Below are 18991 nucleotides of genomic sequence, written 5' to 3' on the forward strand. Positions count from 1 at the left end.
AGATTTCAAAGCGGGGCATGTAAGGATATTAAAAATGGAGGGACGGCGATAGCCTCGGCTTCCGATGGCCAGCAGCAAAGAGGGAGAGGCTGACGACATGGCCTCCACAGGACAGGGGTGTGGACGCCAAGGAGAACCTAGGCTGAGGCTTCTGGATTCCTCAGACATCTCCCCAGTGGGGAGGATCTTTTCGGGTTCGAGGAGGGCGAGGACACCTGGGCGCCTTTCAAGTTGCTGAGCTGGGGAACCAGACGCGGCCAAGTCTTTGGGCGGCGCCCCGGGGGCACGCAGAGGCTCACGCTGCCTAGAGCTGGGCACACGCAAGCAACTCAGCGTTCCCCGAGGACCGCCGCGGACTCCGGCGGGGGTGGCCGCGGGGGCGGGGTCTGTAGGGTTCGGGGGTGGGACTGACGCGGATTGGCTAGGCGCAGCCGCGTGACCGACCACTTATAGGGCGTGGCGTGGGGCCGCGGCTGGGGTGCGGTAGCAGCTGGCGGGTGAGGTACAGGCGGCTCGCTGCGGCTGGGCTAGGAGCCCCTGGCGCGCCGCGCCCTCGGTGCCGGGCCTCGGAGCCGGGGATGCTCGCGGCGCCCGAGAGTCATGGTCCGCTTCGGGGACGAGCTGAGCGGCCGCTATGGGGGCACCGGCGGCGGGGAGCGGGCTCGGGGCGGCGGGGCCGGCGGGGCGGGTGGCCCGGGCCAGGGGGGTCTGCCGCCCGGCCAGCGGGTCCTGTACAAGCAGTCCATTGCGCAGCGCGCACGGACCATGGCCCTGTACAACCCCATCCCAGTCAAGCAGAACTGCTTCACTGTCAACCGCTCGCTCTTCGTCTTCAGCGAGGACAACGTCGTCCGCAAATACGCTAAGCGCATCACCGAGTGGCCATATCCTACAGGGGCCTGGCCGGGCGGGAACTGGCGGAGGTCAGGGGCCGGGGCGACGTCGGTGTCCGCGCGGCGGGCCCGGGAGGGGCGGCTGGGGCCTGGGCGGCGGCGCCCAGTGGCCATCTTTCTGGTGCTGGGAGGGGGTGCGACCCGGGAGAGGTGCGTCGCGGACCCCACGGCCCAGCGAGGAGGAGCGGGGCGGGGCCTCTGGGGCGGTCTCCGAGTGCGTGTGTGCGTGGTTTGGGTGTGAGCGTGTGTGATTCTGGAGGCCACGACGGACCACTGGGCGGAGTCCCTTCTGACCTGAGAGTCCCATGTCCCTTCGTGCACTTGGTCTCTTGGAGCCAGGTTGGCGCACACAGCATGCGGCTGGCCTGGAGGACACGGGAGGGCAAATCCGAATTTATGTAGGTGTGAGCGCTGGGGGGATGCAGGTCGGTCCGTGCGCCTGCTGACTGCAGGTGCCTGCGTTTGTGTGCGGGCATCGCACGAGCCGTGCTTCGCGTGCGAGTGTTAGGCATTCTTGATACATTATGTTCACGTGCGGTGTAGATACTTGTAGCTGTGTCTTTAGGTAAGGTGTGCGCCTGCGCAGGGCCAGCTTCTAGTGCTCTAGGGGGCGACAGGACTGTTCCCCTGTGGCGCTGGCTGGCCAGGCAAAGCAGCTGTCCGTGGTGCTGACGGCGTTGGAACTAGCGGAGGCCCCGCCTCTTGGCTGCCCCCAGAATTAGGGCGGGGAGCTGGGAAGACAAGTTCTGAGCTGAGGGAAGGTGGGTGTTGGCCAGCAGTATTCAGCCCTGGCTGCTGCACTGCGCTGTCCTCTTCTTCACTACCTCCGTAGCGCCTCCTACCCAGTCCTTAACCCACACACGCCCTTCGAATACATGATCCTGGCCACCATCATCGCCAACTGCATTGTTCTGGCCCTGGAGCAGCACCTCCCTGATGGGGACAAGACTCCCATGTCTGAGCGCCTGGTGAGTGCTGGCTGAGGATCTGGGGACTGAAAGGTGAGGGTTAGTGACAAGTTTTCATTGTGTCTCAGTTGGACAGGCGGGCTCTATCTTACATCTGAGGACCCTTTGACTCCCCCCCCCCCCCCGCCCACGACTTCCCCAGTGCCAGGAAGCTGAGGTGATCACTGAGCCTGATGAAAGATCAAGGAATCACCAGCTGGTCTATCTTTAGCTGTCCCTGCTCCCCAGATGGTTCATTTGGGCATGCTATGCTGGCCTTGATTTCTAGACTTAGAATAAAGGACGGACATTTCTCATGAAGAGAACAAGAATATCAGGCCAGCTGACCACCTTTCCTGCCATGCTCTCTAAGAAAGCACTTCTTCCCAAATGTTCTGAATCCATATTTTCCTCTAGTATCCTGCCAAGAGTTTTCTAGAACCCAGGGTGTCCACTGTGGGGATCAAGGGCCATACCTCTGGAATTATGGGTCCTATGAAGCATGAGGCAGGGTTGAAGGCCAGCCTTTTGGACTCCAGAGGTTTGAGGGGTAACACACTTCACAGGTGACAGTACAGCCACAGCTTTTTTTCCTGCTGCCGTTTTGCCAGGTCTTAGCATGTGCAATGTGTGACTGTGTAGCACTTCATATAATGGAGGAGAAGCAATTGGAAGTCAGAGGGCCCTGTGGACTGAGGTCTCTAAGGAGAAGACCTTCCAGCAGAAGGCTGCTCCATCCTTTCTCTATCCTGACTGTTGCTTCTCTGACTTCAGTTTGGATAAAGCAATGTTTAACCTGGGAACTGGAACCCTTCTGAGCTCTGGTGTGGCCTCTCTTCCCACTCTTCTGCAGTTTGGAAGAGGAGGTGACTATGAGTAGGTGGGCATCAAGACAAACCAATTAAGGATGTCTAGGATGGCTATTTGGAGTTGAGGGCCTTCCTGGAGGACATGAGAAGGATGAATGGACTTAAAGAGTGTAGGTTGTGAAAGAGGAGTATAATTAAGTCACATTTTAAGGTAGAAGGTAAGTAATGGTCCCTGGGCACTTCTGGGCATGCCCAGTAGGGTTCTTCTGTTCCTCTGGGCTTCTGACAGAGTATGTTCTCTGTTTTCCCTATCCTTGTGGGGAACACTCCTTCCAGAGGCCAGAGAAGGGAATGAACTTGGAGGTTCATCAGGATAAGTATCACAAATGCCAGGCCACAGTTAGTGACCATATCTCCAGGGAACCCTGGCAGGTAGGGCCAGGAGGGTCACAGGCTAGACTTAGGGCAGCAGAAAGAGGTCATCAACTTAGGCATCCTTTCATGGACCAGTCTGATGTCCAGCTTTCTGAGTACCTGTGTTAGTATGTCAGGTTTGCTAATATACTAACATTTGGTTGGACAATCTTGGTTTTGGTGATGGTGGGAAGGGGAAGATGTAATTTTTGTAACTAAGCTGTTGGGAAAACAAACAATATATGCCTGCTTTGGACCTATCCTGGAATCCAAAAAGCTCTCTGCTAACCCCAGTGTTGCCTGTAGGCCCAGTCCTTCAGAGAGAGTCCTAAGAGAGATAGGCTTGGAAACTGGAGCTACTGCCTAGGTAGCAGATAGGGATTGAATGGTGTTAGGACCCCTCAGTATTTCCAGCCTCACTTGGGGTTGGGCTTCCTCATCTCTGGGGACTCTGTTTCCTACGAGCTTGCCCAAGCTTTGCGCTTGCGGACCAGTGGCTTCTAAGCCATTGCATACCTATCTTCCAGCCCTGTCAGCTTCAATCATGGCTCTGGCTTGTAGGAGCTGGGCAGAAGAACCTAGGGTAGGGCTTCCTTGCTACTAGCCCTGTTTGCTCCCCTCTTTTCTGACTGGGAGCCTTCTTCGAAGACCTTCTGAAATCAGCTCCTTCTTCGGTGTAGTCAACATCCCCTCCCAGAAACCTCCTTAGACCAGAAACCTCAAGGCCAAGAACAGTTCATACATTCCTCCATGAGCCTCATCCCTGTCATAAGACAACACTAGGAGACAGGACAGGAACACTAGGCCATCATTGGATATTCAGTTACCAGGTCCCTTAGATGTAGCTTCCTCTCAGACTACTCATAGCCACATCCCATTCCAAACTTCAAGGGCATGGGTGGCCATTAATCAGTCTCCAGGACTGGTTCCCTGCAGGTAAGAGAGAAAGGGCCAAGCTGAGGTGTTGGCAAGGCATGGGACCCTTGAGGGCCAGACTTCTTGAGGAAAGGTTCCAGCTAAAGAAGTTAGCAGCCCCATCTCATCTGGCAGCTCCTTGGACCACGTATCTAGGCCATATGCCCAGTCTTTCTTCATGGGGGCATAGTGGCTCTGAAGCAGTTTTTGCTAGAGCTTGTCCTAGGGGCCAACCCTGTGTGAGTGGACTCTGGAAGCTGGCTGCCTCCTCAGCATCATTTCTTCCTGTGTTTAATGTGGCTACTCCAGAGTGTAGCAGCTGATTCATGCTAACCCTCTGTCTTCAGCTCCCCAAAGCTCTCTGCTCTCCTCCCTTCACACATGATGCTTCTCTTGCTTTCTACATGTGTGGTCACATAACATCCTTCTCCCCAGTATCATATCTTGTAGGTTTTGGCTAAGAAGTAGGCTTGGGGATCTTACTAGAGTCTCTACCCTCACTCCTTTGGTCCCACTGTTTTCTCAACAATAATCTTTTCCTTAGACTCTAGCTCTAGAAACCTTTGGTGCTATTCCTTTGATGAAGCTCCCTGATGGGTTTCTGGGTTTGCCTACCTCCCAGACTCATGCCTACTACTAGGCCTTAGGCCTGGCCTATGGAGGGGCTCTGCCCTCTGGTCTCCACAGATGCTATCACTGTAGTATCCTCAGTGCTGGAGCTTTTCCTTTCTTTTTTCCCCTGTCAGAATTTGCATGTTCTGCCTGTCTATATATGTTGCATGTATGAATGAGTCCCAAAGCAGAGTCTAAGGATGCCAAGCTTTCCAGATAACCTGGCATAGAGGCCAGTGGTGATTTCTTGGTTTACCTATGATGTCTGCTCTAGTTAATCCATCTCTGTGCCTTTGGGACTTTAGAATGGAAATGACTTTAGTGTATAGAAGGGTTGCTCTAGTTAATACAAGGATTTGATTTTGCAATCATCCCCAATGAGCACTGGCACTATCTCTCTCTCTCTCTCTCTCTCTCTCTCTCTCTCTCTCTCTCTCAACCTCTGAACAAAGCCTGCCATATGATTCCAGCAGGACAATCCTGGGTACTCTGTGAGTGGAGCAGAATCTGGATTAATAGAGTAGAGGCCTAAGGACTCCTAGACATAATCAGGATACTTTGTCATACCAGCAAATGATAGATTATATTATGACCATGTCAGATGAGCACACTCAGGCTAGTGGGAGCAGTGTATGCTGAGGAAGTCCACAGGGTGCCTGGCAGGGTCAGCCTTGGGGTAGTCGGTATGGCCATCAGACAGGGACCACTGTCTAGCTATTTTGCTGAGTCTACAGAGATGAACCCTGTTTTGTGCTCTTTCTCAGGATGACACAGAGCCTTATTTCATCGGGATCTTTTGCTTCGAGGCGGGGATTAAGATCATCGCACTGGGCTTCGTTTTCCACAAGGGCTCCTACCTTCGAAATGGCTGGAATGTCATGGACTTCGTGGTGGTTCTCACAGGGTAGGTGGGCCACGCCTAACTGCATGCATGTGTGCTGCCCTACTGTGGGGCTAAGGTGGCAAAAATGTCCACATTGATACCCCATACTCTGACTGGAGTGTATGGAGTACAATGACCCTTGATGGTACTACTGGGTAAACGGGGCTTTCTTCTCCTCACTCAAGTAATGGCCTCTGGGTTTCGCAAGTAAGGCTCTCAGAGACATTAGGGGTCTGTTTCCATCTGCTGTGCTGTAGCTTCCGCCTGAGGACATGTTTGTTTGTGTTTATAAAATGTTTTTTCTCAAAGGGTTCACTCCTAGTGGCCTATCTGGAGGAGCCTTACAGACTCTAAAAGCAATGAGGTCACTGGGCACTATGGATGGTCTGACCAGCAAGTGAGGGTCTTCTTTGAGGAAGGCTCTTATCTGTCTGTGATCTTGGAGGAATTCTTGGTATCTGAAACCTTCCTGTCTGAGAAGCTACCTGGGATGTCTCCCTGGGAGCTCTATGCCATGCCACTGTGTGAGGCTGAGTACATGTTCCTGGCTCTTGCCCTGGTAGTGTTTTTGTTTTTAAATTTATTTCTGAGTGGGCATTTTGCTTGCATATGTGTATGTGCACCACATGTGTGCCTGGTGCCCTCATTGGTCAGAAGGGGGCATCAGGCCCCTGGAAATGTAGTTACCACGTGGGTGCTGGAAACTGAACTGGGGCTCTCTGCTAGAGCAACTTGCACTCTTGACTGCTGAGCCATCTCTCCAGCCCCTCAGCCCTGAATGGGTTTACTTACAATGAATGCCCACTGCTGCCTGCCAGTGCTTCCTTATAACGACCAAAATAAAATTCCCCACCATCCAGGAGCTTCAGGAAGCTGGTGTGTGGCCCTGAACCACCTCTGTTGATTTTTCTGCCTAGTGGCACCATCCGTTCTTCCTCTGTTTCTCTGGTGTAGGTTTAGGACTATGGAACTGCAGAAGCTGTGGTTGGGGTGAGGGCTGCTTACAGAGAGCTTGTGGATTTCCCAGATGCTCTGTGTCCTGCTCTAGTGATGGCAGTGTTAATCGTGCCTAGGGCCTTGTACTTGGAGACTATGCGCCCAGATTGGGGCATAGGGCATATTGCCCACCATAGAATGAGGGCACATTCTTAATGAGAGTTGGCATGGTTCTGTCTCCTCCGCCAATTGACCTCTGTGGAAGCCTAGTGCTTGTGAGTGTGCGTGGGAGGGTGTTGGGCAAATGGAGAGTAGGAAAAAGGTGACAGGGAAGCCTGGGTCTGGGGCTTCAGCCACCATGGGTCCCTGCATGTGAGGAATAAATGAAGTCAGATAATGACCTCTGGGTTCCTAAGCAAGACCCACAGAGACATGGGATCCATTCCCCATCTTTGCACTGCAGCTTCTGCTGGTAGAGCCATGTTTGTAAGGCTGGGGAAGGGAGAACGTTTGTCTGGTATAGAGTTGTCTGATATGGCCAGGTAATTTAGTGTGTTGGTGGCTTCAGTGCCTTCTTTGTGATGTGATGGTGATCTTCATACACTTCTGTGAACTGCTTCTTTTTCCAAACTGGGAGTGTGTTGCCATGGTGTTTGCAGAAAGCCCTCTACAACCTTATGGAGTCTTGCTTTCCACTAATGAAAAAAGTAAAGAATTACTTGGGACTGGTGAAAAGTGTGGCCCCTGTCGGTTGGGTATTTCTCACATCCAGGGCTACTACCCGGGGCATCCAGGAGTAACTACAGCTGTTTACAACTCTCTTTCCCTTGAGATCAAGTCCCTGAAGACAAGAATGGTGTCTTATTTTTCAGAGTGTCCCCTGAGCCTGTCTTAGGGCATCTAGGTTCAGGCAGTGTGTGTTGGCCAAATTGATAAATACTGAGTAAAGAAGCTGACAAGTGATGCTTGGACTCTGCTACTAAAATTTCCACCAAGGTGTAGGCTGCCTGGGAACAGGGAGGCAAGGAGGGACACCACCTTCTCCACCCCACCCCTGCCTATAGGACCCCTAGATCTTCCAGAAATCTGATCCTAGGCCTGAGAGTAGGAGACGTAGCCCATTGCCAGATGGTGGAAGGCAGGAACGCTAGCCTTCCTGTGAATACCTGTAAAAGATGCTAGGCCGCCAAAAAGAAGGGAGGGCTGTCCTGCTCGAGCCTTGGACATCCCCCGTCCATTTTCTGTTTATCCATGTCTCCTTTCTGCCTCTTGTACAATGATCTTCTCTCCTCTCTACTTCTCTCTTTCTGCTTCCTGCACTCTTCTGTGTCTTCGTCTCCTCTGTAGCCAGTCTCATCTCAGCCTCTTGTTCAATTTCTCTGCCCTCTGCACTCTGTGTTTGCAGGAAAGCTGGCACTGGTGTCATGCTTTTAAGGTTTCTCCCTTGCATTGACTTCCTTGAGGTAGTGCCAGGTTTTGGGGAACCACCCAGGTGGGAGGGTGATGCATGTCTCATGAAGGCCCGCATGCAGCGGCCACACCAAGAACTGCTCTGATGGCGCCTGTGGGACACTGAATCACAAGGGACCTGCATGTGTTTGTGTTTGTGGGAGGCTTTGGTGGGAAACCCAGGGAAGATCCCGTCTCTAACCCTCTTGAGCTGAGGTCCCAGTGGCAGGGTATATATGGGGTGTGGCACTTTCTAGTTATTTTGTTGTTTTAATTAAGCTTTGTTTAATTGGTGCTTAGAGGGCTGGAGGCCCAGAGGGGAGAGACAGACAGCACCCTGGCCTGTTACCTAGTGAAGCCAGACATATTCCTAGTGGCCAACAAGGGTCTCTCTTCTCCTAATAGTGGTGTGGAGGTTGTGAGAGATGCCTGGGCAGGGGTAGGGTAGGGAGTTGCGCCTCCTCCTTCACCCCTTTCCCCTTTAGAGAAGCTGAGGCTGGGTGCCCACTGCTGTACTCCTTGCTTCGTTCTCAGGTGCCTTTTGTTATTTGCACTAGTGTATATGGGGCAAGGGCTGTGATCAACTGGGCACTGGCTGCTCTGGAGGCATAGGTAGCATCTGATTATGGGTCCTATATAGGTCAAAGGGATGCCTCCGAGATTATGAGAGATGTTGGTAGCTTCTGGGAATTGGCTGGCCTGTGGAATATGGGCCTGTTCTCATTGAGTCTGGCTCCTCAGTGATGAGTCTTGCTCCGCATTAGACCAGCTTATGGATAACCACCCAGAATGTTGTCCCTTGGTGGGTGGGGTCAAGTGCCTAAATTTCCCAATATGGGCTCTGTCTTACTACTAGGTGAAGGGTTCCCTTCCTATAGCTGATTGGAGGGGCAGGGGCAGGCTTCCATGCCCACCTCCTTTTCCAAGCATACTTCTGCCTGAACAACAGGGCCCAGAGTTGCCCTGATTGGAGCCCTAATTGGAAGAGGATTGAAAGACCCACCATCCCAGCTTAGGCAGAGGCCACCTGAAAGTGATGTCCTGCTACTACCTACTCCCCATGACCATCACATTATGTCTACCTGTGACTGTTCATTTCCTTGAACATTTGAGCTTCTCTTCTGCTGACACTGCTCCAGTCATTCACACATCAGTCACTTACATATTCAGTGTTTGCCAGATGGTATGAACATGGGTACAAAAATGCAGAGCCCCTTTCTGTGAGCAGTATCCAAAGGGTCAGGTACCCTTCCCAGCCTGTTTCTCATCAGTGTATGTAACCTCATACCTAGCTGGTGTTTATATATGCTGTAGTCATTGGCTCTGGGTTTCTACTTCCCAGACTGTCACCAGGGCAGGTCTGCATCATAGCTTAGGCGACAGTGCTTCTTGCCATGGACCAACTCAACATGTCAAAGAAGAACTGAATAGCATTGATCTTGGTGGAAAGTGGGTAAGGAGTGCGTAGGGCAAGCTTCGTGTAGTAGTCAGGGAAGGCTTCAGGTTTGGGAGGGCATATGATACTTGGTAGGAACCAAAAGTGTAGCAGGGAGTGGGCAGGATCCCCAGGAACTAGAGAAGTTATCTTGGACTGCAACCAGCTTCCCATAGCTATGGGCTTACCTGGGCAAGGAGGTGATAGAGACCGAGAGGAGTACTTGTCTGCAGTTGGGGATTCAGTAAGAGTATGTTTTGTACCACAGAGCTGACATTGGAGGGAAATGTGTGATGTGGCCTAAAGTGGATTAGGTGTGTATGGGAGTGAGACTGCTGGGCATGGGGGCCTTGTGATGGGACCTGATAGTAATAATTATGTTCATTGTTTAGGGTGCTTTGTAGCAAAATAGGAGTGGTAAAGTTGGTTGGTGAGAGCAGATGATAGAGGCCCAGAGTGCTGTATTATTAGGCTAGGAACTCAGCCTACCTGGATGTGGGTGGCAAGATCCAGGAGAAGCAGATGCAGTTGGAGAAGGCCAGCCCTGGAGTCTGAGTAGAGACACATGCAGGGCCCTGGTCACTGCCTTGGTCTGTCCAATGGAAATGAGTGTTTGGGGGCTGGAGACTGGGGCTCTTAGGTGGGCAGACATGGCAGCGATGGCTGTGGTCTTTACAGACTGTTCCCACTGAATTTGGAAGCAAGTGCGTCAGCTGAGATGTGTGAAGATGAGTGAAGAGACACAGGAGACAGAGATGTAGGAGACAAATGTAGGACAGAGTAAGGAGGGATGACTGAGAGAGGGAGAGCAAGTGAATGACGGGGGTATTAGAGCTCCCCTAGTCCAGCACCCCTGTCCGTCCTTCCAGCCACCTCTTCTTCACTGTCTGTCATCACCATGCTTGGTCACCTGGAAAGCATTTGCTGGAGACACCACTCACCTTCTACCCCATTTAGGTTTCTCAGGACACAGAGGTGACCAAATAGATTCTTGCCCTTCTGCAGGCCATGTTTTTCTGGATTCATAAAGCAAACTGTCCATTTGCCTTTGGAGAGAGGGAAGGCTCACAGTAGCTGGAGAGTACTGTCACTGGTGTCAGGAAACTGTTAAAAGATGGTTTTGGTGGATGAGGAGAAGAGGGTGCAGGGCAATCAAGTTGGGCTTACACTGGGCACAGGGTGGAAAGCAGACAATTGAGAGTGAGGGTACTGGAGACAGCAGCAGCCCCAGTGGAGGCTCCAGGCCCAGGCCTTAAGCAGTCAAGAGGCGTACTGAGAAGGCAGAGTTTGCAAGATCCTCTGGCGTCTTTCAGACCTGACACTTTTCTAGGCTGCTGTCTTTCTGTGCTTCCTGTGGTGCCCATCATACTGTTCCTGCCCCCACCCCACATGGCCAGTGCCTCCTCTCCCAGTATTCCCAGATCCCTCCTATAGCCTTTGGCCTAGAGGACTTAAGTCCACAGTAACAATGGTGTCCTCACCTCCGTTGTGGCCTAGCCTGCTGCTTCCTCTCACGGCCTGTGAAGACACAGAAAAACAAGTCTTGACTCAGGCAGGTGGTTCTCTGGGGGGTTTTTCAACCAAAGCTTCTCATTTTACTTGAAATTAAACTGAGATTCTTTTCCAGGACATGTAATTAGAGCTCAGGATCCTCTCTAGACTCATCTCCTGTGGGAAGAGGAGGAGTGTGGTCTGCCTCATTGAAAGGGAAGGTGGACAGTGAGTTGAGTCAGGCATGGCCACCACAGACTCTGAACTTAGTGCTAAGCTACTGGTGTCTAATAGCCTTTAGGGCACAAGGATATAGCCTGATTTAGGAGGTGCTCCTTTGCGACTGGGGAGGAACAAGGAAGTTAGGGACAGAACAAACAGATGAGCATCGTGGACAGCTGCCACAGGACAAGGAGAGAGTGCTTAGGGATACTGTGCCTGCCATTAAGTGACCCAAGACATATTTGAACATAGCACAGAGACGTGGAGTGACAGTGGCGTGTGTTTGATGAAGGCTGACCCCATTGTATAGCTGTGGTTAAAGACTGCTCCACATGGTGTTTACCTGTGGCTCTGCTGGGGGATGGCCTCTGGTGCTGGTCAAGTTGAGGTTCCCTGGACTCCCTTTCCCTTCCGACATCCAGGGCTCTGGTTATCTGCTTGCCCCAAAGTCTGGCTGGAGCAATTGGGGTTAGGAGTTCAGCACTGCGAGGTAGCCTCTGTAGCTACAGGGGTGGGGGGAGGGGAATGGGACCTTTGATCCTGTTTTTTGAGATAAGGTTTAAGGTCCTCCAGGTAGTATCCACACGACTCTACTGGCGACTCAGGGGGGCATTGTACCCTTTCCTGGTCCTGTGGCATCTGAGAACTTGCCAGACCCAGGACATAGGGAACCCCTCTTGAAGAGTGGGGCCTCTCTTTCTCAGCAGCTTTGTGAATGCTGCCATGTGGCACTGGATGAGTGCTGGTGACACTGTGTGTTCCTTATTCATAGCTGAGATGCCCTGTCTTGAGAGTGGTCTCCCATTGGCCTCATGTCCCTGAGAGAGCCCTAGAGCCCTGTGCTCGTTACATAAAGCCCCAGGGATGCCCTGTTTGATGAGTGGTGCCCAGCCTCCCTCCTTGCCACACACACCTGCAAGTGGGTATTTATAGAGGGCCTACCTCACTCTCTGCTCTATTCCTCCCTCCCCCTACTTTTTCCTTTGCTTCTGGACTCTGCACTTCTGGATTATGGGACAGAATCGGGCCCTTCATAGGGACAATCCCCATTGACTTTTGTTTGGGGCTCAGGATCTTCCCTAATCCTGGGTAGGTGGAGACCCACAGTCACTAATTGAAGTAGCTTCAAGCTCTGGTCCTGTCAGTTATTTCTAGGGTCTAGGAGTTGTGTGTGTCCAGTTTAGGAACAGCCCCTGAGAAAAATGAATCCTAAAACCTACCTTAAGCAAAAGCAAAGCCAGGCCTTCCTGATGAGTAGGGCATAGGCTGTGTGCTCTTGAGGCTGTGTATTGCACAGTGGTTGTGTGGAGCCTAACTGCATCTGGGCTAGACCACAGGTGAGTGATGGGAGGTGCTCCTGAAGTCCACCAACCACTGATTCAAGGTGGAGAGATTCCATGATCCCCGATAATCCAGATTAGGGTGGAGGAATGGGATATGCTTCCAGCTACTTCTTGGCATTGCTGGCCACCACCTTCCAATACCTCAGCTGTAAGAAAGGGTAGAGAAAAGGAAGTCTAGGCCCTAGAACACATGCCCAACTGTTCCCCCACACCTTCCACAAACTGTGCTCTCAGACTTGGATGAATTTTGTGCCAAGACACTCCTAAATCCAGTCTCCAGGGCCTCTCAGATTATTCAAAATGAGACCCAGAACAGTCTCTCAGCAGCCAGCACTCAGGGTAGTCAGGAGACTTCCTGTTCTCACCTGCTGTCCACACGTGACTTCTGCAGCCCAGGGATCGGGAAGTAAAGCCTTTCTACAGACTTCCTCCAGGATACTTGCAAAACCAGTTGGTGTGCAGGCTGGTGGGGGACTACAGCCCTTACTGGCAAGGAATACAGAGCATGGGGCACAGAGTGGATCCAGGGTGCTGTATATGCCACTGTGAGCTATGAACAACAATTCAGGGCCAGGGAGCTGGTCCTATAGCACCCAGCAAGGGCCTGACACATACAAGGCTAGCAGGCGTCAGACAAAGGAGTAAGGGGCTGGAGCAATATGTACCTCCCCCTGAGGTTCATAGACCCAGTAGCTGGTGAGCTATAGGCCTGGTCAGAATTTTGAGATGGGCTCTAAATTAGTTATCACCATTTAGGAGGGATAGGCCTTCTAAACACCCACGTTTCTATCTTGCATAGATATCCCTATTCCACCTGGTGGTGTTTGCTTTTCTGTCTTGCTACCATTGCCTTGTCCTGGAGGTTGGCATTTCCTTGATAGGCTCAGGCACGGGTGCTCTGACGTGTTGTACTGTGTCCAAGCTAGTAACTGGGGACAGCTGGTGCTACTTCCTGTGGCTGCACCCTCACACATGCCACAGGAGTTTAAGCTTACATCCAGCAAAGGTGGCGCTTATGAGCAAAGGATAGGGAACTAACTGGCTTCACTCCTTTCTGCTCAACATCTCTCTTCACACTGGAGCCCAGAGCTGTGATTCACACCGAGGTGAGAATGATTGCTAATGGCCTCTTTCTGTTACTAGGCTTGGAGATAGCAGGGTGGCGAACAGGCCTCCTTCTCAGCTTGGATCAGAGGCTTCCCATTTTCTGGGCTTCCATCCCTGCTATGGTAGAAAGAGAGGCTTTTTCCTGTGCTGCTCTCATCCTGTTTGTAGCTTCATCTGGCTGATCTGTTTTGCTGTCCAGTTTATAGCCAGATTATAGGACAGATTCCCACAGGCCAGATAGCTACTACTGTCATTAACCTTGAGACACTTAATCTCTGCCTGCTTTCTTCCCTTATTGCTGTCACACCAAAGCCCTATTGTTCCAGGCCAGGCATAGGGTTCATTCTAGAATTCATATCACATTATCACAGAGACCATCTCTGGGTTTCTCAGAGCCCAGAAACCCTTTGGGAAGGATCATGTGGCCCTGGCAGGCCTAGAAGGCAGTGATGGGGCCCCTTTGAAATGGGATTTGTGTTATATCTCCTTCTCTTTTTCAGTGCTGGCCTCAGGCATAACCCACCCTCACCCCCTGCAACCAGGTCCGGTCAATGTGTGTGTGTGTGTGTGTGTGTGTGTGTGTGTTTGTGTGTTTGTGTTTAGATATAACAAAGCCCCACATAGGCTGGGCAGCTTCAACTCAACTGTAATGTGCCTGTTCTGGAGGCTGGAAACCCAAGCTCCTGGTTAACAGTGAGTGTAGCTCTAGGTCTAGGTGTTTTGTGAACCCTTGGTATCCTGGGCTGCTCTGCTCTTCTAGTGGTTTGAGGTTCTAGTGAAGCATTGTGGAGTGCTTCATTAACATCCCCCTCAAACAAAAACACACACATACACCACACACCGGACTCTAGGGTTCTCCTGATACACTGTTTACATTTCCCACCTTTAGCCACTGAAGAAGAGAGGCTGAGGATAGAGAAGGGGGGAACGTGATAAGGTGTGTAGTCTGAGGGCAGTATGTTGTCTAAGGTGGAATCCCTGATTCCATTTTTCTCAGCATCTGTCCTCAGACTCTATCTCAGGAAGTAGTCATTCCCTGGTGGGTAGGAGGTCAGAGCTCCTTTTTCTTCATGCAGCCCTAATTAGCACAGGGGAGGTGGCTGCCTCCTGCCCACAGATGCCCAGAGAGGACGACCACAGGTTTTAACTGGGAGTGGCTGACATGTGGGTTTTCACAGACTCACCAAACTTACACTGGTACACATTGGTAGGATCAGGGGCTGGAAGTGCAGGGATGTGGGTCTGTGGACCAGGTAAGATCGATGGGTTGGGCACTGTGAGCTCTGAAACACCTTTTTTAAAAAAAGATAAAGTTTGAATTTTGAGATAATTGTAGATTTATCATATATATATATGATATCTATTTATCATATATATATAATAAGTATATATAAAGTATTATGGAGAGAACATTGCATCTTACCAGATTTCCCCACCGACAACCCCTCAGAAATGCAATACAACATCACAGCTAGAACACTGAACTTCCCATTCCTAGGCGTAACCCTCTGGGTGCCATACAGGCTTACTACATCCTCCACTCACCTCTACCCCTGGCAAAGACTAATTCTTTCTATATGTCTGTGATTTTGTTGTTTCAAGAATATGTGAGCTGGCATGCCTTTGATCCCAGCACTTGGGAGGCAGAGGCCGGTGGATCTCTGTGAGTTTAAGGCCGGCCTGGTCTGGTCTACAAAGTCCGGGATATCCAGGACTGCAAGAGAAACCCTGTCTTGAAAACAAAAACAAAACAAAAGAATATCATGTGAGTGGTGTGCACCTTCAGAGTTTTTCTCCACTGAGCATAATCCTTTGCAGATGATGTTGCAGGGTTTTTTTGTTTGTTTGTTTTTTGTTTTTTCATTGCTAAATTCAGGCATGCCTCAAAATGTTGTGGTTTGGTTCTAAACGGCTACAGTGAAATACATCTTGCAATAAAGCATGTCAAGACTTCTTATTGCCACATGCCTATAAAAGCAGTACACTGTATCTACTGTATTAAGCACAACAGCATTGTGTCTACAGCATGTGCACTCACGCCTTGCTTGAAAAGTGCTTCATTGCTGGCAGTGCTAACTGTCACTGAGCCTTTTGGTTGAGATCTTTTTGTTGGTGGCAGCTGCTGAAGACAGTGATGCCTGGCAATTTCCTAGAACAACAGTAAAGCTGGCTTTATGACAAACTCTTCTTTTCATATACTTGTCTTTAGTCTGCAGTGCTATGTGGCAGCATGCTATTCACAATGGAACTTCTTTCAAAATTAATGTTGGTCTTCTTAAGATGCCACTGCTCTACCAATTAATTGGGATGCTGTAAAGTGTAAACCATTTGTTGTCAACAGTGTCCACAACCTCTTCTCCAGGAGCAATTCCACCTCAGGAAACCACTTTGTGCATCCATTTATAAGAAGCAGTTTGGTGTCTGTTCAAGTTTGATCATGAGATGACACTGATTCAGGTGGTTCTTCAGATCAGGCCCTATTTCTAACTCTAGGTCTCTTTCTATTACTCCACAGCTGCACAGCTCCATAGCTCCCTTCCTAGAGTCTTTAGACCCCTAAATCTCCCACGAAGATTAACACCTTCCAGTCTGTGTTTATTGATGTTTTCATTGAGCCACTTTGAGTTACCACTTAGCACAGTGAGTCTTCAGAATTGTTAATGTTTGTTTGCCCAGATTTATCAGAAGAGCATCTGAGTTGGAATTATTTCTTAATTTGTGAGCCACAGAGTAGTTGTTGTGTTAGCAGACTTCAAAACAACATCCGTGTCATTTAAGGTCCACATCAGAGCTCTTTAGAGAGCAGGTGCATTGCCCGTAGATAGTAATATCTAATAGAATTGTTACCTCCACAGCAGGCCCTATGTTCAGTAAAACATACTGTGAACAGGCGTGTGGTCATCCGAGCTCTGTTTCATTTACAGAGCAGAGGAGATATAGTATAATTTTTAAGCCCCAAGGATTTTAGGGTGGTAAATGAGCTTCAACTTCCACTTCTGTCTGTCAGTACCCAATGAAATCAGCCTGCCCCTTCTTTATATCTGCGACAGTTTTCAGTGGCTTCTTCTGCCTAGAAAGCTACTATTCCAATGCTGCAAATCTATTTTAAAGAAGCCTGCTCCATCAGTCACTTCAGCTGGACCTTCTTGATTTCTTGCTATTGCTGTTACAATAGCACCTGCTGCTTCACTTGGCATTGATGTTCTAGTCTTGGCCTTGAGAGAGGTTGGACAAGAAGCTGCTGTGGCTCGTTCATTTGTCCAGACCACTGCACTTTCTCCATATCAGCAGTAGGCTGGCAGCTTTTCCTTATATGTTTGCTCATTAGAGTTTCAGAACATTTCTTTTGATTTACAACTTGACTGTTTGGAGTGAGAAGCCATTTAGGCCATCTCAGCCTCTGATCTACCTTCTTCACAAAGCCTCATCATTCATAACTTCTAATTTAAGGTAAGAGATACACAATTCTTTTTTTTTTTTTACTTGAACACTCTGAGGCCATTTTAAAGCTACTGTTAATTTTAATATTGTTGTGTCTCAGATTAGAGAGGCCCAAGACAAGCAGGAAGATGAAAAATTTGCTGATTAGTGAAGCAATCACATCATGATGTTTTTTAAGTTCCTTGTCTTACCTATGTAATTATGTGCGTCTTATGTGTCTTAGTGTGACTGTTGTCCCAAACAAGCACATTAAAAGTGTCAGAGGTCAGCTCACAAGTGTGGGGCTGTGACCTTTGGGTTCGGCAGTACTGTGGTCATTTTGATACAGAGCATCTGTGATGACTTACCTGAGCCCTCATGGGAGAGGTCTGTTGAACCCTTCCCCTGTGAGGATTGGAAGGAGGCTTATAAGATCCCTCCCCTCCCCTCCCCTCCAGTATTCATAGTAGAATTGTCCGTAAGTTGCCAAGGGCACCTCCTGATGGTGTAACCACCTCTGAGTTGCCCATATTCCTTTAGGTAACCCCAGTAAACTCACTGTTCATCAGAATAGACTTAGAAGCAATCTTTTCTTTGGTTTGTTGGTGCCCTATCTGGGGTGAATAGAAGTTTTTATATTTCCCCACTAAAAATCATGCAATACAGGTCACCATAGCAAATTAGTAAGATTGTTTGGAATACTGCAATCTTACTAGACAAAAGAAAGAAAATGTTGGAGAAGTGGCTTAGTACACTTGATGGGCATGGTTTATGAAAACACAAGTCTGTGTTTTTTGTGCCTGAAGCACAGAACGGAAAGTGCAGACCAAGTGCCAACTTATCTAACCATCAGCCAGTGAAAGTTTCCATCCATCTTCAAATACAGTTTCTGTGTGTGTGTGTGTGTGTGTGTGTGTGTGTATGTGTGTAAAGGCTATGTTATAGTTCCATGTTCAGTGCTTTTAAAAGAAACTGCTAAACTGCAATCTACTGTCTTTGCTGATGATGTTTGGGGTTGTCACTGTTTTTATTTACCTGTCCTCACAGACAATGGATTTTATATATGTTGAAATTACTGTAGTTTGAGTTGTGTTTCCTGATGATGAGTGATAATAGACATCTAGTATCAAACACTCCAGCTAGAACTGAGCTGAGGATATAGCTCAGTGACAGAGTACTTGCCTATCATGTTTGAGGTCTTGAGTTCAATGCCCATTATAAGCAATAAAACAGACACAAATCAGCAGAGTATACAGAGACTCAGTTTGTGGGCTAGGAATCGCAGGTGGCAAAACATGAGAGTATTTATTTTTTATTTTTCTTTTAAAAATCTTTAAATTATATATATATATATATATATATATATATATATATATGCATGTATGTATGTATGCATGCACGCATGTGCATGCCAGAGCACATGACCGTAAGCAGATAGCTTGCAGGAGCTGGTGAGTCCTGGGTATTGAGCCTGTCACCAGGTTTCACAGAGAGTTGCCTTTACCCACCAGGCCGTCTCATTGGCACTCTAGCTTTTAAAAACTAAATTAAGAAAAAAGATTTTTGTGCTGTGTGCTTTGCCCGTAGATACAAGCCTTATCAATTAAATTTGGAAATGTTCTCTTGTCTACAAGTCATTACATCAAAATAACAGTTCTTGAAATGTTTGGTAGAATTCTGGAGTGAATCCATCTCTAATACTGGGGATTTATTTCGGGGGGGAGTTTTAAGTTTTCAGATTCAGTTTTCTTCATAGTCTCGTGGGTGGCAGCCTCCACGGGGGCTCTCTTACCCTGCCGGCCTTGCAGGTTTATACCCCTTTCATTCTGCACACTGATCCCTGGCCGCTCTCCTTTGTTTTGTTTTACCACTACTGCTAGAGGTTCATCAATTTTATTAGTCTTTTTGACTTTTTTCTCATAATTTTTGAAAACCTCTTTTGCTCTTACATTGTTTCCTTCATTCTGTTTTCTTTAAGTGTATTTTACTCTTTTCTCAGTCTTTACAGTGAGAATTTAGGCTGGTGACTAGATATTTTGCCTTTTAAGTGTATGCATATATATGTTCAGTGCTATATATTTATCTGTTAGCATTGTCTTAGCTGCCCACAATTCA

General features: G+C 49.2%; 1 protein-coding gene across 9 annotated transcripts in view; it reads left to right on the top strand.

Moving 5' to 3' along the window:
* The first annotated feature begins 466 nt into the window (after positions 1–466).
* Cacna1b (calcium voltage-gated channel subunit alpha1 B) overlaps positions 467–18991 on the top strand; it is a 162947-nt gene continuing 144422 nt past the window's right edge. For all 9 annotated transcript variants that reach the window (XR_009593741.1, XM_060389664.1, XM_060389665.1 and 6 more), the window contains exons 1-3: positions 467–883; positions 1755–1861; positions 5355–5494. Coding sequence is in view for 8 of the 9 variants with exons in the window: in XM_060389664.1 (XP_060245647.1) it covers positions 601–883; positions 1755–1861; positions 5355–5494 (530 nt within the window). In the remaining variant the exon portion in view is untranslated. The remainder of the gene's footprint in view (positions 884–1754; positions 1862–5354; positions 5495–18991) is intronic.

This window comes from Meriones unguiculatus, chromosome 8 (assembly GCF_030254825.1).
Source record: "Meriones unguiculatus strain TT.TT164.6M chromosome 8, Bangor_MerUng_6.1, whole genome shotgun sequence".
NCBI classification, from domain to species: domain Eukaryota; kingdom Metazoa; phylum Chordata; class Mammalia; order Rodentia; family Muridae; genus Meriones; species Meriones unguiculatus.